Source organism: Ambystoma mexicanum, chromosome 9 (genome assembly GCF_040938575.1).
Source record: "Ambystoma mexicanum isolate Mex_15411 chromosome 9, UKY_AmexF1_1, whole genome shotgun sequence".
In the NCBI taxonomy this organism is placed as follows: domain Eukaryota; kingdom Metazoa; phylum Chordata; class Amphibia; order Caudata; family Ambystomatidae; genus Ambystoma; species Ambystoma mexicanum.
The window spans coordinates 284,989,389-285,011,758 of NC_090931.1; the positions used below are offsets into that span (position 1 = coordinate 284,989,389).

Here is a 22,370-nt window from a genome sequence, read left to right on the forward strand (position 1 = left end):
TTCTTGCATACATCACTTTTTGAATAGTTAAGCCCTGTGCTTTAGTTATCAAACACTGACCCAAGTTGGTTAGGGAGACTGATTTGGTCTTTCTCACTAACAGAGTCTGGACGCAGTGGACACTTACAGCCGAAAGCTTTTACTTACTATTTTACCTCTTGTAAGGGTGCAGGAGACTGACACAGGAAGGCCAGGTTTGTTGAAATAAACTTGTTTTGAAATTAAAATACCTACCTCTCCCTAAAACAAAAGGTTTCCCTGCCTCAAAACTAAGGCAATGTCAGTATGTCCATATTGATAAAATGGTGTAGTAGGTTTTAATTTTTGAAAACTGATTTTAATTCGTCCATGTATTCTAACCTTGTTAAATAGCGTATAAATAGCTGTAAGATTTCAATCTGATTTTATGTGTACTGCTTTTATGGTATATTTTAGCAAAATTAAGTCGACATGATGATGTCGTCCAAGAAATAAAACTTGCTCCGCCCCCATGTCAAATCTTATTTCCAACTCTTACTCTTATAACTAAACTAATATGACAGCGTTCTTAGTCCAGGAGAAGGAGTCCTTTCTTCTGGATGACGACTCACAGATCCTGTATTTCCTGAGGATTTGGTTCCCTTCCCCAAGGTATAAGTGCAAATCAAAAAGTTCACCAATGGTACAAAACAAAGCTCCACAGTGATAAAACACAAAGTTCCAAACAAGTGCCAAACAAATTTCAAACTCTTGTTAACGACCATTCAAGAAAATGTCTCCCTTCTCTCGATTCCTCTTACAGTGTTCGCAGTATCACACCAGGGGTAGCAACCCTCTTCCTCTGGCTTACTCAGCATTCACAATAATAATAGAAAATCTGCTCTCTTGGCTTTCTTTCACAAAGTTCTTGTCCTGTAGAACTCAGAGGGAACCAGGCAGCCAGTCACTGCGGCAGACGGGGGTGTTGACAGGGGAGGGGGAGAGGGAAGGAAGAAGAGAAAAGGAGGGTCTTGAGGTGCTTCTAGAATTTGTGGAGATCCGGCTCAAGCCTGAGAGGGGCAGGGAAACCCTTCCAGAGGGAAGCTCCTGTAGAGAAGATATATCTACCCCCCCCCCCACTCTCTGCTTAGCAAAGCATCTGATCTACAGAGTTGGAGCAAGAAGACAGACGACCTCCATTAGGGAGGTATTCAGCGAGAGAGAGTTGGATGTAGTGGGGTCCCAGGCCACAGAAAGCCTTGCAGAGGGTCTTCAACTTGATCCTAGCAGCAACCGGGAGCCAGTGGAGAACTGTTTGGGCTGGAGAGATGCAGTCCCTGAGATTGAGGCCAAGGTTAAGTCTGGCAGTCCTATTCTGGATTAGTTGAAGGGGGCAAAGGGAGGATAAAGGAAGATTGAGGAAGAGGGGTTGCAGTAGTCGAGCCCTGAGAGGACCAGAGCTCTGGAGACATTGAGCTTCTGGGGGAAGGTGAGGAAAAGGAGAATACCTTTGAGGAGGTGCAGCTGATAGTGGGCTTTCTTGGCAAGGTCTGCGATGTGAGGCGAGAAGGAGAGAGGGGAGTCAAAGATGACACCAAGGTTTTTTGCCCCACAAGAAGGTGAGGGTATGGGGACCCATAGAGGGTCGGAGAGAAGGGGGAGCTGGGGTCCCAATGAAAAGGATCTCAGTCTTACTGGCATTAAGGCAGAGATCATTGGCAGCGTGCCATGCTTGAATAGCAGTCAGACAGCAAGGGATGAGAGAGGAGGAAGAGGAGGCAGTAGAGGGAAGCTTGAAGGAGAGCAGTGTGCTGTCTGCATAACACGAAGTGGGGAGGGAAGGAGGGCGTTAAGTGAGAGAGTGGCAATGTAGATGTGAAGAGCCACGGCGAGAGGATAGAGCCTTGAGCAACGCCGCAGATGGACAGTGTGATAGGGGAGAGAAAAGGGCCCAGTTCAACCGTTGGAAGGTCAGTCGGAGTGGAATAAGGTCAACCAGTCAAGAGCCAGGCCCGTGATGCCAAGGGTGTCGCAGAGCCAATTTGTCAGTGTGACATGATTGACCATGTCGAAGGGAGAGGAAAGATCCAGAAGGAAAGAAACAGAGTTGGAATCGAGATTTGAGAGCAAGTCTTCACGGGTGTTCAGTAGAGCAGTTTCCATGCCACGGACTGCTCTGAAGCCAGACTGTTGGTCGAGTAGACAACCAACAGATTCAGTGTGTTGGATCATTTGGGAGATTACCAGTTTCTCCAGGAGGTTGCCCAGGAAGGGGGTAAAGGAGATAGGGCAGCAGTTACCCAGGCAGGAGGGGTCAGCAGAGGACTTTTTGAGGAGAATATGCATGAGGGGTAGCAGGAAGGAGGAAGTGGCAAAGGAGTGATTAGATAAATCGGCCAAGGCTGGTGCAAGGGAGCCAATTTTGTCCTGGATAGTTCTGGGGGAGCAGAACAGCACCTGTTTGGAGGAGACTTTCATACAGAGGACTTGTCTTGAGACCTCATCCGGTGCTATGGGCGAGAAAGAGGAGAGTAGGAGGGAAGGGGTGGGGGGGGCCAAAGTAGGCTTGAGGGCTGAGAACGGAGGAGGTAGGGGAGTAGAGGAGAGTTAGGACAGTATGTCCTGTGTTTTGGTAAGACGTGGGAGGCCAGTGAAGTACAGAAGGTCAGGGATGGCAGGGGAGAAGTGGAGACATCAGTAGGTTTGGAGAGTTCCTTGCATATTTTAAACAGTTCACCGGTATTGTTAGTGGCCCCACAGATACGGCTTGGGTATAGGCCCTCTTCTTCGAGCGGATGGAGAGTCTGTATTGGCTTTGGAGTAGATGGCAGGCTAGTCTGTCAGAGGATGTGCCTGATGTCCGCCACTTCCGCTCAGCAAGTCTGCACTTGTGTTTGAGAGGCTAGGTCGGAGTCATACCAGGTGTTGCGCTTGGAGGCAAGCTTCAAGCGGATACTCATGACTGGGGCAAGGATGGCCAGGGTGTTGGTGATCGAGAGGTGAAGATTAACTGGGGCAGAGTCAGTGGGGGAGTCAGTGGAAGGGAGAATGAAAATAGCAGCAAAAGCAGCATCTGACACTCGCTTCATCAGTCGAATGACGGAGAAGGAGACTGGCAGTGCAGGCAGAGGCTTAACCGGGGGACACAAGAGATCCAGATGAGGTGAAAGGAGAGCATGGTCAGGCCAAGAGAGGTGTAGTGAAAATGTTGGAGATGGGGATGTCTGCTGAAATGAGAGCATCCAAGTTATGTCCAGCAGAGTGCGTCGGACCCGAGGGATGAATGGTGAGAAAGTCAGAGAGGCAGCAGAAGAGTCCACTGGTCGAATCAGTAAAGTCAAGGTGAATGTTGAAGTCTCTGAGGAGGAGAAGCTTGGAGCTGGAGGCAAGCAAGAAGAGGTGCGGTCAGACCACTCAGAGGAAGGAGGAGACCGGAAAGAGGCGTTCTGTAGATGGTGGCAAGAATCAAAGAGAGGCTTGGAAAGACACCAAGCCTGCAGGCGAGGCATTCGAAGGAAGTGTAGGTCTAAGTGGGAATGATTGTAGCAGGGACCCATTCAAGGAAGATCAAGGCCACTCTACCTCAAGATCGATTAGGCCTGGGCTTGTAGCCCTCAGGGAGGAGTGTGTCAAAAGCAGTGACAGAGCTGGCAGTGAACCACCTCTCAGTGAGAGTGACAACTTCAAGTTCAAAGTCTTCAAGAAGGAGACCGACATCAGAGGAGTGTTTAACAGCAGAGCGAGAGTAGAGGGTAGCTAGGTGAAGCTGGTTACCATCCTTGAAGGTCTTCCAAGGAGAGGTACAGGGATGTGGTATGCCTGTCGGTGGTGGAGAAGGGGCAAGAGGGGTGGCAGACAGGAGTAGCAGGAGAAGGGAGGAAGTTGATGAGACGGAAGACGCTCATCAGGAGGAGGAGGAGGAGGTTGGGCTGAGTGTCCTGGGTCATTACAGTGAGCTTCTGATGGACATTGATGATGGACCTAGAGGATGAGAAGCATGCCAAGAGTACTTCCCATCTGGTGCCACTATTAATGGGCGACAAAGAGAAAGGGGAGAGGACAGAGACCATGTGGAGAGTCCATAGGTCCGAAGAAGGAGCAACAAAGAGGATGTCTGTGACAGTCTGCCAGGAAGAAGCGTTGACGTAGGTGTCAGCGATAGGCAGGCCAGGTTTGGAGACCAGCAGATTGCAGTTAAAGTAAATGGGGGAAATGGAGAGCACCATGGAGGGAGAGGGCAGAGAGATTGAAGGGGGAGAGAGAGACAGAGAAACTGCACAAAGCACGATGAACTCACCAGGCGGCCTAGCAGCAAGACAGGCACAGATGAATCCGGTGCATGACGACACATAGGTTGCCGAAAGGGGTGTTGCGCTGCTCTGCTTCTGGTGCAGCTCCACATTTAGTGTCCATAGTGCAACCTGTTGCTAAGCCCCCCTCCCCCACCCCTCTGCAGATAGGGCCGCCCGACATCTTTAGGCTTTAAGAGCGGGTGTTCATTCTCATGCCAACTTCCATTTACTTGAACGCTTCTGTTACGCTCACCTGGTATCCACAGGGACGCCACCCAGCCGGGTTACTCGCTGGTATACTTCTCAGCTTTGCCCAGATGTGGTCTGCGGGGAAGGTTCTGCCTGCAAATACAGGAGGACTGTGTTCAAGACTGACCGACCGGGGTAAGTATGCTCCCTCCACCCCTGTATGATTTCAGCCCCTCTGGGGACCTCTCCTCACCTTGTGGTAGAGTTAGGCGTGCTCTCCGTCCTGCCTTCTTTGCCAGGGCTTGTTGTCTTTCGTGGGTGTGTGCGGTCCAGTTACTTCACTGAGGCCAGCCCGTTTGATGTTGTTCAGGTAGGTCTTATTGCTGTTCTTTATTATTGTTGCTATCCTGCATGCCTTTCTTTGTTTAAAATGTCTCTTTCTCCCTTAGGTATGCAGAGCTTCAGCATGGCGAACTGGCTTGGTTGAGCCCCGTTGGTAAATGATCGCGCATTAAGAGCGCTATGATGCGGTAAGTAAGCGCTATGCGCAGCGCTGCGAATTCTTGCCTTTGCTAACCTGTGTTTTCCTTCCTTGTAGGTCGCAGTGTTCGTCAGCGTGAGTGGAATGTCCGGAGTGGTGCCAGCCGAGAGGCGACCAGCCAGGTAAGCCTTTTGAGCAGTTCGTAATTTGCAAATATCTCTGCTGCTTTCTTTAATGTTGCCTCTATCTTCCTCTTTCAGGTCGTTCTGTCCGGGAGGCGTGCAGATTCGATGAAGCTGTTCTCGGGAGCTGCGAGTGGCTAAAGATGAAGACTGTAGGTAAGATGCTGCTGCTAATGTTGTTCCTTTTGTCTCCTTGCAGGTTCTGCTTCTCCGAGGTTCGGGGGGGAATACCTGGACACGGTGAGCGTCGCATTGTAAGCTGCAAAGTAACGCAAAGCGTGTTGTCTTGTTCGTGTGTGGTTTAAATAGCCCCAACAAAATAGTCCAGGTAAAGTAGTCCGTAGGCTACCACACCCAAAACACTAGACCGCATAGCTTGGTTCCCAGGAACCAAGCTATGTGGATGCCTCCATGTTGGCTGACAATACAATAAAGCAGTTCCCAAGCACATTGTTTTTCATGGCGTATGAGCCTGGCGCCACAGGCGCCAGGACTGGCCCCATGAGGGCTTTTGAAGAGGATGCCAGGCTCTAGAGGCCCGAGTCCTGACTCTACCTGGCCAATGGGTTTGCCAGAGTGGGTTTTGGGCGAGGGTCGTGGCAGCTTCAGTCGGTCAAAGGAAGAGCACTACGCAGTACAGGTGGCTGCTCTCACCATTCTGAAAATGGGGAATTTAGTAATCTGTGATGGGAGTGTCACACAGGCAGTCTTACTGATCCATTACCCAACTGCTGCAAGTCTTCTTTTGTGGTCTATGGAGCCAGGGGAGTGATTAGGCCAGTGATGGCTGCTGTGCAGGTAAGGCGGGGGGAATGCCCAGGCACTGGTGTGCTGCATGTTCTGATTTTTGAGATGGAGGACTCCGCCCTTGTGATGTTACACAGTAGCAGCCTTCTTATCCCCCCCTGGGATTGAAGTTTGTCCAGGCCGCCAAGGTCTGCAATGAACCGCACTGTCTGATGGCCCCCTGAGCCATTCTGCTTCAAGCGGGTTTGCTTTATCACCGCACGGCCCCGGGTTTCAATTACGACCCCGCTCACCTGTGCCGCGGGCCGAGATATTCCCAGGGTCGTTGTCTTTGGTACGCGTAAGGCTGTGGGAGGCCTGTGCCGTCTCTGCAGGCCACAACGTGCTGGCAGTGATATCTCCAGTTTCACAGCTCAGGATCGTCCCAGGTTTGGGATGCCACCTCCAGCAGAGACCTGCTTCAGTCCAGAGAGTGGCAAGGGATCGAGTGCAGTTTTGGCATGATATCACTTCATACCAACACCATCCTGCAGTTTGTACAGCTACCAAACCCCTAGTCTCCTGCTGTCGGGGACCGCTCCCTCAGTGTTCCAAGCCACCATTAAACTTGAATGCAGCAGGGTAGCATTGCTTACGGACAAACCACCAAGGAGCACCACAGGCTTCCTATCTGGCAAATCCAGAGCACAACACACCTCTCACGAGACTGTTCCCTCTGGTGCTCCGCTCCCCTTTCCAGGCTCCCCCTTGTTATCAGACTGGGTCTGTCTGGCCAGTTTCACTCCATCAGGGGGCAGAGGGAGGTGAGATGGGAGATCCCTTAACTGTATGGTTTCCACCAAGGTCCCTTTACACCAACATGCCCCTCACCTCTGCAGTGCACCGCACCAATGCTCTGTTCAGTGTACAAGGCAACATTTTGCCACCGCTTCAGAGGGTTATCTTGCATTTAAAACATCCTTCCCGGGCATCTCGCTCCTAATTTTTCATATCAGGCAGGTCTCACAAGCTTCCCCAACTCTCCAGGGGTTATGGGAGTTGCTACAATTTTCCCACCATATATCGGCTACCAGAGCTCCAGGGGGTAAGAAGCTCACAGAGCTTCCATGGAACTTTCCTGCTTGCTGCCGTCGTCGGAAGTGCGCAATGTCAGGCTTAACAAAGTTCAAAATGTCAGGCTCCTCTTTCTTCTTGGGCAAACTTGGTTCACTTCCCTGCCAAGCATGGTCTTTAGGAAACTGCTCTGTGAGTTCCCTTCTTTTCATAAGAGCGGGTCCCACACCTGTACATCTTTTTAGTTCCTCTTTTGGCAGACCTGGTTTGCCTCTTCCCAGGTACAGCGATGAGGAAGAGCGATTGTGATGCTCTTCCTCTTTGGAAGTGGGTCCCCGACCTTGGCTTGGTCATCTCCTGTGGATAATTGGAGCCCTGTCCTCCCAAGTACTTTCACGAGGAAGCACACTCGTCTATCTCTCTAGTGTGGTGGGTACCAGATGCCTTTTTTGGCTTAGGGTCCTTGGGGCCCTTTACTCCCAAGTACTGCCACAAGAAGATGACTTGTGTTAATCTTGTGTGGTGGGCGCCAGACCTCTTCAGATTGGCCTCTTTTTTTTGGCAGACCTGGTTCACCTCTTCCCAGGTACTGGGACTATGAAGATACCGACTGCACTTTCTTCTGTTCCCACCAGCCAGCCCAAGTGTCCCCCATACCTTTATGGAGCATTGCTGCGACGTCTGGTCCGCCTGGGAACCCGGCTGCTGAAATCATCTTCCGGGAAGCACAGCCTTTTCTCCATGCACTTCCCAGGCTTCAGGAATGCTGGGAGCTTTTCTTCACAAGGTTGCCTTGTGGTCCTTGCACTCTGGATCGGCCCTGGTCCTTCCTGCTCCCTTCTTGGTGGTCCGGTCAGCTTCCTTACTTCCTGCACCATAATGGCTCTTGAAGTTTCTCCAGGGAGGGCCTGATACTTTCTTCCTGAGTCGCTCTTCCTTTTCTACTCTACTGGAACCAATGAGTAGCCGGCAACCACTAGACCACTCCTTGTGGCTCTTGGGAGAATTCCTTCCTGGTTCCGTTCCTCCTCCCCGTCCCAGTACCTATACTAATCTCCCTTAGGCAGATTATTATCTTCTTTGTCTCAGTACTTGGTAATGAGGCTCTATCTAGGGAGTTCCTGTGCTTCATCTTCCCAGTACTTTTAAATGGGACTGAAGTTTCAACCCTACCGACAAAGGTGCGTCTGGTATCGAGGAGAACTGGATAGGAGAGGAGTGTGTGTGTGTGTGTGTGTGTGTGTGGGCTGGTAGGTTATTGTCAAAATACAGCACTCTCTCGAGATGATCACTGATGTTCCAAAGAGAATGGGCGCTCCCAAGGGAAAAAAGGACATCCACAGATTTGTCACTACATTTTGTTCGAGGGAAATTCAAAACCGCACATTAACTTGGATTTTAATCATCCTATTGGGGAGTTGCTTCTCCTATTCCTTATTCCTGCATCCCAAGTATGGGTCTAAAAGCATCACCACACCTTTGCATAGACAACAGATTATTATGCTAAATAAATGATTAAGTGGTAAATAAAACTCTTGTCCATGGCATGGGATGAACAGATGCTCAGCAGCATCCCGCAAGACATCACGACTCTCAAATGGGAAAGAGAAGCAGTTCAGAATAAAATCAGACTTCATATACTTCTGTTAGCATTCACTTTGCTCACAAAGGTTCAAGCTTTCAACATGTACCCGCTGAATAAAGCTGCATGGAATTCAGTTGGGTGAAAGTTTCTCATCAGTGCTTTCATGATTTATAACAGCAATCAAAAAACAATAGCTATAAAACACATGTACAAATGATGCAATGGAATATTAAACCTTCCATTTAGGGCTGACTGCTATTCGCACATCATAACTCGGCACTGAGCACAACCTTCACCATCATAATTAATAGCAAGGTGGCAGATGTGCTTCCTGGGCCAAGATATAGGAAGATTCATTGGTCCGCTGCACAGTTCCAAAATGCTCTGCTGTACCAATAGTGTGGTATTGAGGCAGACGCATCGAAGGTTAACTGGCTCCTCTTTCACATTATGAGAGCATGGGGCCTACAGCTCCCTACTGCTTGAGAAGTGTTACGGCTCTCACCTGCACACTGTCCATTTGCTGGGGTAAAATGCGCAGGAAGTCATCTGGCAGGTTGCCCAGTAATGGGGGGTTCCAGTTCCTGTAACGTCTGTGGGTCGGTGGGACACTGGAGTTCTGTACATCGATTCTGTATGCCAAAGAAAAAGGGTACAAGAAAAGTAAAACAAATGGGTGTTCATTTATTTCCAATATATTCCCGCTTCAGATGACCAGATCATAACACTGAGCAAAGAAAGGCTCTGAAACAAATATGGTAGCAACAGCACCGCCAAAATTAAAATGAGTCAGTAATGCAAAAGTTAGAGTATTTACACTAATTATTCCTTTCTATTCCTATAGTGTAACCCGCAGGTCAAAAAAGCCTGCACCTGCTTGGAGTCAAAAGACAATAAAAGACCAGACAGTCAAAGGCATATACAAGTGAAAACCTGCCAATTGTCCATCAACAACAGGTGTCACCAAGACAAATACTTGGTGGTGGTCTCCTGGAATCGGTTTCCAGTACAACCTATTATCTATATCTTGCCACCTAACTTGTTCACCTTCCGATTTCCTGTGGAGCGCATCCTTACTGATGCTAAGAGCCCTACCCTGAATGCTCAACAATCTTCTGTGGGTAGGGAGCAGGTTTGCTCTTTCCAGACCCTCTCGAACTGCATGTCATTGCATCAGGCGGTTCCTTGATCAGGACAGATGTCCAGCAGGATGGAAAAGTGTCCCTTGGGTTGCAACTACAGCGAGTCAGTGTTCAACATCATCTTTAACCTCAAGTAAATTATTTGTAGATTTGGTATTGAATCTTTAAGAAACCACCTTCTTGTACAAAGAGATAGAGGAAGAGGCAGAGGTTAATAAAAACAATCTCATGCACACTAAACATTCTCTCTAGCACTAGTTGTGCAAGCCTTCTCAAGGTAAGAACAACATTGGTACAACAATCTACTCAAATATAATTTCAACTTTTATACGAATTGCTAAACCAATGAAAATTATTTTTTTACTGGAAAAGTACTTTTATCTGTGGGCATTAAACAAAAAAGAACTTTTTTTTAAAATTGTTTGGTTTTAAAAAAAAATCCTTTACAAGGATTTATGAAAGGTTGTATTACATAAATGAAAAATTCATTTGAGTTATTTACAATTTCCACTTCATTTCATTAATACATTTAAAATGATTTGTCAGTTCCTCTTATAAAACATAATGATTGTCCATAATTCAAGTCAAAACATATTTAGCAGCACTAAACATGTATATAAAATTCAAACAATCCATAATATTAAGGTCTTGAATACTCCTCCAATTTTACAGATAACTCCTTGTCAATAACATAGTAATTGAACAAATGCTAAATTAAGACTCTTGCTGTCGCCCCTCATACCTTGGTTGCATATATTCTCTCTGGTGAATGGCCCTTCATTACTCAGATAGCGGTTCAAAATCCTATCTCTCTGCTGCTTAAAGTGGGAACACAACATAACAAGATACTTCAATGATTCAACACAGTAACATTTGGAAGAAAATCGACATATCCTATCCAATTGGACCCCACTCAGGGTGTTCCTATTTTTGATCTTATCTAGAGTGGGAAACTGATTAAGTTTGAATCACATATACATTTTCCTGGCTTTGGGACAAGGAAATTGTATCAAATACAGGGGTCTGTGTCCCCATTTCTGCGATAAGTCTTGTATTCAAGTATGACTGGTAAGTCCCTATTCGGTCCGATTGTATACACCAATAGTATTCTTGAAACTTCTTTTTGCATGAAGGTAAATATGCACATAGATCATCTTTGCTTACGTTATATCATGGAGTATACCAGACATTCTATCGCAGTATATGTTCAAAGATCGGACCTTCTTTTCTTTAGCAATCCGATTGAAATCTTCATATTGCAAATCTTTATGAGGCATCAGAATTTTAATATAGTTTCTCAGACTACGCCACTCTCTTTTGACTGATAACGGCAATAGATTTAATTCATGACATATAATGCTGTTGGGGATTGCACGTGACAAACCTAGCACATTTTTCCACAAACAACCCTGCATAATATCAAGTTGTTCCGCAATCTCACTACTGCATATGTCTAAACAGTATAATACAATCGGTTCAACCTTCAGGATGTAAAATTGAATCAGTGGAGCAAGTGAAAACATACAATATCTGCGCATCACGATTTTCATTTCTGAAGTCAATGGTTTAAGTTTGCTTTTAATCAAAGCTGTCCACATTTTGGCCGAGTAATTACCAGCTAAGGTGTATCCAAGTTATCGAATTGATGGCGTATACACCACCAGCATGTTGTTTAATGTCCAGGAGAATTTTGTAAGTTTGCGTCTGCCATCTGCGAAAATAATAATGTTCGGTTTGGTCTGGTTCACCTCTAGGTTATGTTTTGAGGCAAAGACTGCAAATTGATCTAATTTGTGCTGGAGCCTTAAAGGTGTTTTGTCAAAAAATAACAGATCTTAGAATGCGATCCAGTCAAGTTTTAATGAACCAAGGTTTACAGGGTAACTTATTAAATTACTCCAGTCGTTATCTAGGTCTGAAAGGTACAAGTTGAACAACACTGCCGCCACGTTGCAGCCCTGTTTTACTCCAATGGCAGTGTTGACTTTTTCGCTAAGGGCTCCCTGGCGGTTTAATCTAATCCTGTAGCTGGTTTTGTAATGAAGTTTTGCAATCATCGTAACCAAGGCTTTAGGGAAGCCTTTTTTAAGCATTTTCTCCCATAAGCCAGATCGGATTACAGAATCAAATGCTGCTGTTATATCTAGGGATGCCATATAACTGCTCCAATATCGGCCTGCTTGGTCTGTGCTTGTAAATGTTGGAGGATGGTGGCATTGAGCGGGCAACCCATTGATTTTCAAAAGCCCACCTGGGCATGAGATGAGATACATTACTCACTGTAATCGTATTTCTGATGCTTGTATCTGCTTAGATTCACATGCTGTGCATAGGCCGACATCTAGTGGACGCTGCAGAGTATTACAGCTGGTTTTTCAAAACTCGAAAATGGGCGTCGACACAGGGCGTGCCAGTAATACTATCCCTAGTGTGACGTCCACTGTACCCATGATCCCTCACGCGTGCAGGACCCTCCGATTGTATTTTTTCTGACATGAGGTAGCATGAGGAGTAGCGTGAGTACAGATTATCCAAGCAGATAGAAGGAAGATAAGACTACAAGGATCCATGCGCCTTCTCTCAAAGGGGAGGAAGGGTGGGTCGCATGTGAATCTAAGCAGATACATGCATCAGAAATACGATTACAGCGAGTAATGCATCTCTTCTGAGGCTTATGGAATCTGCTTAGATCACATGCTGTGCATAGATTAGTGAGCAGTATTAGAAGGAGGTGGGATGTGAGAAGGGTCCTGAGCAAACAGATGTCTTAGAACCACTTGTCCCACTTGGGTATCTGTCTTGGAATGAGCGTCAATGCAGTAGTGCTGAGTAAAAGTGTGAATAGAGCTCCAAGTAGCTGCTTTGCAAATGGTACATTTGCAATGAAAGCCAGAGTGGCCCCAATGCCTCTTGTAGAGTGGGCTCTAGACGTAAAAGGCAGAGTTGTTTCATAAAGGGAGTAACAGTTGGATACAATTTACAATCCACTTAGAGATGGCACCTTTAGAGATGCAATCTCCCTCTTTAACTGTAGCTACGGAGACAAATAGTTGATCTGTTTTCCTTAGCGACCTGGTCTTGTCTACATAGTAGAGGACCGCTCTTCGCACATCTAGAGTGTGTAGTTTCACCTCAGCAGAGCTCTTGGGTTTCTGGAAGGAAGCCGGGAGCTCAATGGACTGGTTAACATGGAATTTAGAAATAAACTTAGGTGAAAACCTAGGGTGTGTATGTAGAACCAGTTTATCCTTATGAACCGTAAAGAAAGGATCCTGCACCGACAGAGCCTGAATTTCTCTGACCCTTCTTATGGATGTAACGGCTACTAAGAAGGCAGTTTTATAGGTCAGGTGTTTGAGAATGGCTTTATGCATGGGTTCAAACGGTGGGCCCATGAGTTTAGCAAGCACCACATTAAGGTCCCAACCAGGTGGTGGGTTAGAAATTGGAGGGTGGAGTCTCTTTACCCCTTCCATGAAGGCTTTAACCACTGGTACCTTCCACCACAAAACCTTGCTGTGGGAAGTGGCGTAGGCAGATAGCGCTGCTAGATGTACTTTCAGTGAGTTAAATACCAGGCCTGCGTCCAGCAGGTGGAGCATGTAGGTGACAATATTGGAAGGAGTGCAATCAACTGGGTTGATTTGCTTATTCTGCCACCTGATAACGAATCTTTTCCATTTATCAAAGTAACAGTACCTTGTGTTTGGTTTCCTAGATTCTTTTAGGATGTCCATACATCCCTGTGGTAAAATAAGATGTCCAAACTTTAGGACTTCAGGAGCCATGCTGCCAGGTTCATTGAGTTGGGTTGAGGGTGTACTGTTTGTCCTTGGTGCTGGGACAGTAGGTTGTGCCAGCACGGGGGTCTGATGGGTTTGCACACGGCTAGTCTGCGTAGGTGTGGGAACCACGGTTGCCTCGCTCACATGGGAGCAACTAGGATGAGCGTCGTCGATTTCCTGTGCATCTTGTTGACCACCTTCCTCAAAAGAGGGGTTGGTGGAAAAGCGTAGGCAAACATCCCTGACCAGTCCACCCACAGGGCGTTCCCCTTGGAGTCTGGCTGTGGAAACCTGGATGCGAATCCTGGACATTGTTTTCGCTTGTGGTCTGTAGTGGGGAAACCCCACTGTGAGAAGATGTCTTCTACGACTTCTCTGTGTAGACACCATTCGTGTTCTACTGGAAGGAGATCTCTGCTTAAAGCGTCCGCTAGTGAATTGAGATTTCCTGGAACATGTTGCGATGACAGCTAAATGTTCCGTCTGAGTACCCATATCCACATTTTCTGGGCACGCTTGGACAGATTTGGCGAATGAGTCCCTCCCTGTTTGTTTAGGTAAAACATTGCTGTTGTGCTGTCTGTTAAGATTTGCACTGATAGTTTCAACTGGTGGGGTTCGAACGCTCAAAGTGCTCTGAATACTGCCAGGAGCTCTAGCAGATTGATATGATTCTTGGTCACTCTGTGAGACCAGGGACCCTGAGCTGTGTGGTGAAGGAGGTGTGCTCCCCCACCCTGACAGGGATGCATCTGTAGTGACTACAGCCTGTACTCCTGGATTGTAAAAGGGTTTCCCCTTTGACAGGTTCTCTTGTCCACCAGTGAAGACTTTGTACCAGTGTTGGCGAAACGATCAATAGATCGTCCCACTGACCACTTGCCTGAGACCACTGTTTTGCCAACCATTCTTGCATGGGACGCATGCGCAGGCACGCATGGGGACCAGGTAAATACATGACGCCATCATGCCTAGCAAACGCATCGCTTTGCGCACCATTATCTGGCGACCGGGTTGATATAGAGGAATTTGCAGTGGTAGATTCCAAATTCTTTCCTCCGATGGAAAGGCCAACCCATCAAGTGTCTAGGACAGCTCCCAGGAACTGTTTGGAGCTGCTTGGCACCAGGCTTGATTTTTTCTGGTTTATGGAGAAAATTCGAAGAGGAGGTCGATCGTTCTTTGAATGTTTGAAATGCAAATTACTGGGGTTGTCACTGTAATGAGCCAGTCGTCCAGGTAAGGGTACACTGGGATTGCCTCCCTGTGTAGGTGTGCCACCGCCACTGCCAGATCCTTGGTGAATACCCTTGGAGCCGAGGCTATACCGAAGGGCAGCACCTTCAACTGGTAGTGCTGACTGTCCACTTTGAAGCGCAAGAATCTTCTGTGCGCTGGGAACATGGAAATATGAAAATAGGCATCTTTCATGTCCAATGTTGCCATGTAATCCCCCTTTTTTAGGAGGGGGATTACCTCTTGGAGAGTAGTCATACGAAATTTTTCTGGCTTGACATACTTGTTTGCAGGGCGTAAGTCTAAAACTGGGCGCATTGTCAAATCTTTTTTTGGCACAAGGAAGTAAGTTGAATAAATACCCTTGTTTACCTGTTTTCCTGGGACAAGTTCGATCGCGCCCTTTTCTAGAAGATTGACGATCTCCTCGAGGAGGATCTTTTGGTGGTCCAAGGAATGTACTTTTTGCCATGGGGGGTGGTTCCGGGAACGCTCGAGCAGTTCTATGCAGTAGCCTGCGGACACTGTGGACAGCACCCATCTGTCTGATGTGATCCCTTCCCAAGCTTGGGTGAAGTTGGTAATGCGTCCCCCTACTGGAGATGCGTGGGAAGGGACCCTGATTGCGGCGTCACTGTTTTACGGGAGGCGTGCCGCCTCTACTGGGGCTGCCTCTTCCCTCACTACGGCCCCTTTTGTTACCCCTGTTGTAACCTTGGGTAGATTGCTGAGTGCTTCCCTGGTTTTTTGACCTTCTCAGAGCTTTTCGATGTCTGGCGTCGAAAATCGGGAGCAATGTCCCTTTCCTCAGAGTGAGAACGTCAGGAAAAGGGAGCAGCCGTCGTGCGGTCTGCGGACACCGACTCCTGGAGTGCGGCTTGGGGTGGAGGTCGGCTTCGTCTTCCGACGATCGTACCTCCATAACTTTGGTGAGTGAGGCACTCTTGGCAACAGTGGATGGTTGTCTGGTGTCATGCGGCGATCTTGACCGAGAACGCCCAGAGGACACCGATTCGGTGGACCGTTCTTTGTGTGCCTCTTTCCGAGAACTCAACGCGCGCGTCGAGTCTCGGTTGGAATTCAAGTGTTTAGTGGAAGTGGTGTGGGTAGCGCTCGCGTCGCCGGGTGTGTTTCCCATAGCCGCCCTGCCGGACAATCTTCCGAGGTCGCGGACTTGCACTTGGCTGTCTTTCGATGCCATATTGCCCTCGCCATCCGATAGTACGGTGTCGCTGCCATCACTGAAGGTGCCCTCCGCTTCCATGGCCTCAAGTTGCCTGGCGTGGTGGGCCCAACGTTTGGTCAAAATTGTCTTTAGAGTCTCAGCCTTGAACCGGCTACACGCTCTGCAGTTCGCCTCGGGGTGGTCCCTCGACAAGCAGAGGTTACAGGTGGAGTGTCTATCAATCCAAGGGTACTTTCGGTTTCACTTGGGGCAAAATTGGAAAGGGGTATCCTCCATACGCACCCTGTGACAGAGGGCTAGTGTGTGTAGGAATATAATATATGTATATATATGTGAGTGAAGAGTATGTACCACCCCCCACTCTCCCTACTTGTAGGGGCCGAGGCCAGAGGTCTTCCAAGGTCCGGGCCGGGGACAGAGGCCTTCGAGGCCCAAGTCCGTCGTGCAGCTCTCGACAGTTGTTTTTCTTCTCCGGGCTGGCATCGAGCTTCGATGACTCGATGTGTGAATGGAAGAAACCGGGAAATATTACTAATATTAGCAAAATTATGGCCTGAAGCTAGGGAACTCTGCGGGATGCTTCCATCAAGTATGGCGGAAATGTATATCTATAAACTGTTGGATCTGTTTTAGCAGTAAGAGGGAAAAGATCTTAAATGATACAACCGTTAATGCAATGGGTCTAAAATTTGCAGGATTTTCTGGTGGTCCTTTTTTATATATTGGAATGATTATCGCTGTGGACCAAGAAATTGGAATGAGTCCACCGCAGTAAACATTTTCAAATTTGACTTTCAGTATTTTTGCCCAGAGTTTAGGATCAGCTTTGTATAGACAAGCTGGGAGACCATCAGGATCCGGGGCTTTGGAATTTTTCATCTGCTGGATTGCATCTCTGATATTCTCTATGGTCCAAGGGGAGCGCTCTTGAACCACCACCTCCGACACCTATTGGATAAGCATTTGAAATGTTCAGGGAGAGCGTATTTTGTATACATATAAGTCGCCCATACTTGGGCAGAAATTACAGGTTCAAACATCTTTTCTGATTGAGCGCAAATCACAAGAAGCGTAGCCCAGACTTGGCACGTATCTTGCTTCAACAAATGAAGGATACTGTTTTTGATTATCTGCAATGATAATTGCTTTCCTTAAGTATTTATTTTTGTAGGATTGTTTGACTAAACAGGTTTTTTCTCGTATGAGAGCAAACAGCAAAATTTGCTTCCTTAGTTCTCAGCGCATAGTTTTTTTAAAACATTTTTTATTAAATATTTAAACATACAATACAAACCAAACTTCCAGTGCATAAAATAACATTTCAATTATACATCACTTGTTTGTGTTCACTGCTTCCCATATCCCAACCCCCTATTACAAGCCCACTTCCTCTAATGCTCTGTACCCTCGTCTTGCGACAGGATGTTCCTTTCCATGGGTTCCGCTGGTCTAGCATTGACCCTAATAATTCTGCTATTAATAATTTCCATGCCATCAGGGTCTCCGCCTCCTCCTCCCCCCCGCCCCACTAATTTGCTAGCTTCCTGCCATACCATAGTTTCTGCCTCCGCCCATTTCTGCAAATCCTTCCACCATACCTCCCACTCGTGGTTTGTGGCATGTCTTACATCCCATGGCAATTCTTCTCTTTGCGAGTACATATGCCAGGTCCTTTAGTTTGCTCACATAAGTTTCCGTGGCCTAGGGAACCCCCCCTAACAAGCAGGACCATACTGTATCCACCTCAATCTTAATACCTCTTTCTGCTAGCTTGTGTGCCACTTCGCTCCAGAAGCGCTCGATAACCAGGCATGACCAAAACATGTGCACCATACCCACATTCTCTTCATCACATTTGGGGCATGCTTGCCGTCCTCCATTTTTAAACCTAGATATCCTCTGGGGTGTCATATACGCTCTGTGCGTGATATACAGCTGTATCTGCTTTAGTCTAGCATTCCTCGACACCTTCCTGTGATACCCTTGGGCTCGTTCCCACATCCCATCATCCATCGGGGCTCTCACTTCCCTTTCCCAGTCTTGTCTCAATTGTACTACCTCCTTCCCCACTTTACCCACTTTAGACATCACCATCTTGTATATTCTAGATATCTCGTGCCCACCCCCCCCCCCGCTATGTCATATTATGTCTATAGTAACATCTGGTTCTTCCTCCAGTACCGGTCCAGGCCACGCTCCCTTAATTCTCCGCACCAGTCTATAATACGTGATATACTGGCCTGTATGTAGCCCAGTTTCCTCCCTCAACACCTCAAAATCTATTATGGTCCCCTCTTGCCACATATCTCCCACGGTCGATATTCCAATCGGTTCCCAATGGTTTCTGATCATCATCCGTAGTTGCTTTTCTCCACCCACTAGTGCAACCAGTGGTATTTGGGAGGGGGGGGGGGGACACGGGGGAGGGCTCCCCATTATCTGGCAGGCCCTGTGCCACATCCTCCATCCAAGTGCCATCATCTTGGGACGCCCTTCCAATTCTGCTTTGGGCAGCCACATAATCTCTCTTAAGTAAAATGGGGCACAATCCTGCCTGAACAACCTGGATTCGGAGGTACTCTCCTCAGAGAGCCATTTGGCCACGTATTACAGCTGGCCTGCCACATAATAGACTTCATAATTAGGCAGTTTAATACCCCCTCTCACAGAAATTCTGTAGCTTCCAGAGGGCCACTCTGTTCCGTGTTCCATGCCACAGGAAGCCTCTTCACATACTGTCCAATCTAGTGAAGAACTTCTTTTGTATCCAGTGCGAGATATTCCCAAAGTAGTGCAGGAGCCTAGGCAGGACCAGCATCTTCAACATCGCCCCACGCCTCAGCATTGCTAAAGGCAGCTTTACCCAGAACCTCATGCAGTTTTCAATTTTCTTAATGGCTACCTCTGTGTTACACCTATGCTCCTCTTCCACCGTGTGGTATACATCTATCCCTAGATAGCGAAATGTGCTAACCACCCATGGTATCTGTAACACCGGTAGTTGTTTCAAGGGGATCCCTTTATATCCATATAATGGGAACATGCTGAACTTCTGAGGGTTCACCGCTATACCAGACATCCCCGCATATATTTCCATTACTTCCAGAATGTATTGGAGGTTTTCCTCCGGATGTCGTAGATACAACAGCACATCATCTGCATATAAGGATATCAGATGTCGTTCAACCCCCACCCCCCACAGCGATGCCTATTGTATCATATTGTTGCCTCAAGTAGATCGCTAAGGGTTCCAGGGCCAATATATAGAGCATAGGGGACCATGGGCAGCCTTGTCTGGTGCCCCTACGGAGTTGCCACCTTTCCGATATCACTGCTCCAGTTTTAACTCTAGCCAGTGGTTCGCTATATAACATCTTAGCCCACTGTAAATATCCAGGACCCACCCCATAGCCAGCCAGGGCCGCCACAGCCATGGCCATTTGACCGAATCAAAGGCCTTTATTGCGTTGAGTGACGCAATTGCTAGTTCACCTTCATTCTCGTTTCCATATTCTATGACTGTGGAGCCTTCTAAGATTGTTGGATATGTTTCTATTAGGGAAATAGCCTGTCTGATCAGGATGTATTAATTTACCAATGACCCTCCTCAATCTATTTGCCAAAACGGCTGTCAGTATTTTACTGTCTTCATTTAACATTGATAGGGGTCTGTATGAACCACAGCTATGCCCAGGCTTATTTGGTTTGGGTAGCGGTATTATAATCGCTTCTCTGAGTGACTCTGGCAGTCTGCCGAGCTCAAATGCCTCATTTAGCATATCCAACAGCAGGTGAAGCACCTCTCCTTTAAATGTTTTATAGAATTCACTTGGGAGTCCATCAGCCCCCAGGGTCTTACTAGTGGGCAACTGTCTCACCACTTCCTCTCGCTCCTCTAAAGTGATCCGGCATCCAGCTCCTCTCTTTCCTCAGCACTAATCTGCGGCAATCCTATGTGATCCAATGTTTCTATCGTCGCGCGATTATCCTCCCCATCATCACCATATAGCCGCCTGTAAGTCTGCAAACTCCTGGTTGACTCCTCTTGGGTGTCAACCACCCTTCCGTCTTCTCTTGTTATCGTTCTGATCGTAGGTCTAGGGGTTTCACTCTTACATAGCCATGCCAAAATCCTCCCTGGTTCATCGTCTCCGGCATCTCTCTATATATTTTTTGTAGTTGAGGTTACACAGTCTCTCCCAGTGCCCAGCACATTTCTGCTGCAGCCTGAGTATCAGTTCTGTGTCTTTAGTATTATTTCCTCCCTCCAGCGCCCTTTCCAATTCACTCTCTGATTCCCGCAGGTCAGCCAGGATCCCTCCTTGCAATCCTTTAGATTTTGCTATAGCTACCCCCCTCATCACTACCTTGAAGGCCTCCCACAATGTTGCAGCCGAGTCCACACTGCCAGCATTTGTCTCAAAATAGTTGACAATCTCCTCCCTCATATCCTCCCTAAAAAGAAGGTCTCTCAGCGCCTCTGCTCTGAGGCACCATGTCGGTATCCTCGCCCTCGAGGGACGATATTGCCACCTGAAGATCAAAGGCGAGTGGTCCGAAAGGACCCTCGCTTTGTATTCAACGTACGTGGTCTCTGCCATTATCTCTGGTGTGACAAAGACATAATCTAGCCTTGTATGTAATTGTTGCGGGGCAGGCTAGTGCAAATAATGCCTCTCTGGGGGGTGTCACGCCCTCCATGCATCTTCAAACCCAAAGTCATTCAGCAGTGTCTGCAACGCTTTAGCAGCTGGGGCAGGTCTATCCATTTTCACATCTGATCTGTCTACTTTAGGGTTTAATACGCAGTTAAAGTCCCCCCCCCCAAATCACTGCACTCCCCACACACATGCTGAGGTTATTACACAATGTTTTAAAGTATGTCGCTGTATTTTGATTCGGGGCGTACGTATTTACAACACTTATCTCCCTATTTTCCACCAACCCCCTCATTATGACCATCCTCCCCCATCCATCTGAACCAGTGTCTGTAGCATCTGGAATGGGACGTGTGGCGCCACCCAGATAATCACTCCCCTGGCACACACCAAGTATGACGAACCCACCAGAGTCCCCTTCCATTTCTTCCCAGTCAGCTCCATCTTGTCTCGCGTCAGATGCGTCTCTTGCAGTAAGGCTATATCTATCTTCTGTCTACGCAGGTATAGCATGACCTTGTTCCTCTTCAAATAACTATTGAGCCCCCTGACGTTCCAGGTAACTACTTTAAGGTCCCCCCATGGCAGAATCCCACTTCTCCCTTCTCCTGTATAATCCAAATCCAATTGCTTAACTCATCTATATAGGCTTGTTTCCCCAACTTAAACTCTCCTTATCTAAAACACAACAAACCGCTCCCTGCCTCCCTCCCTCCCACCTCCCTTCCCTGTCCCAACAACACCCTCCCCAACTGTTGCCCAGCTCCATCCCTCGATCTCAGGCACCCCCGCATCTAGCCCTTTCTGGCAATAGCCTGTACTCGCGGCTCAGCAGGGTGAAGTCACCTTAATGGCCGCTTTACTACTTATTCCTGGGGGTAGGTTGCCTTAATCCTGCTGCTCCTGCTTACTTCAAATTCACTACCCCTAGTGCTACACAGATTACTGGTGCATTTTATTCACTATATTCCAGTCCAACAGGGTCAGTGAGTCCAAAAGGTCCATAATGCAGTTACCAGGACTCCCCTCCCGTTTATCCCCTAAATATCCACAATACACCCTCCTCACTTATGCTTTTGACGATCCCGATCTTCATCTCGCTCCGGACAGCCCCGCTTCCTCTGGGGTATCAAAAAAGAGCGCTCTACTTTTATGCAAGACTTTTAGCTTCGCAGGGTACAGCAACATGTATTTAATACCAGCCATGCACAGTCTCCTCTTGACCGCAACATAGCTATACCGCTATCTTTGCACCAACATAGTGTAGTCAGGGTACGCCGTGATGTTGGTAGATGCCCTTGCTATCATTCCACCTTTGCGAAAATACTCCAGGATCTTCTCTCTGTCTTTGTAATTGAGGATCTTTGCAATTATTGCTCGAGGTGGGGCCCCAGGTCATGGTTTCCTCATAAGGGCCCGATGTGCTCGTTCAACCGTAAACCCCTGCGAAAGCTTGTCTGCTCCCATTTCTTGCAGGATCATATTGTCCACATAATCCGTGAGGTCCTGGCCTTCTTCTCCCTCTGGCAAGCCAACCACACGGATGTTGTTCCGTCTCGCCCTCGCTTCCACTTATTCTGCTCGGTTCTCAAGATTTGCCACCTGCTGCTTTAATATGTGGACCTCCTTCGTATTATTTGTGCCGGTTTCCGTGTTGGTTTTCACCACACTCTCTAGACCACTGGTTCTTTCTGACAGCGCTCTGACATCTTGCCACAGCAGGTTGATTTCTATCCCCACTGCGCCTATTTTGTTCTCCAGAGCTGCGCGTAGATCCGCCATTGCTGTCCCCCATTTGGTACTCCGCTCCGTTATCGCTGCTAGGACCTGATGATTTCCTCCCTTTGGAGTATCATCCACCCAGGTTGTCGCCGAA

General features: G+C 47.7%; 1 protein-coding gene across 6 annotated transcripts in view; it reads right to left on the reverse strand.

Annotated features, from left to right (window-relative positions):
- Window positions 1-22,370, reverse strand: part of CUEDC1 (CUE domain containing 1) — a 1,053,353-nt gene that overhangs the window by 389,936 nt on the left and 641,047 nt on the right. For all 6 annotated transcript variants that reach the window (XM_069614650.1, XM_069614646.1, XM_069614649.1 and 3 more), the window contains one exon: window positions 8,993-9,119. In XM_069614650.1, the coding sequence (XP_069470751.1) occupies window positions 8,993-9,119 (127 nt within the window). The remainder of the gene's footprint in view (window positions 1-8,992; window positions 9,120-22,370) is intronic.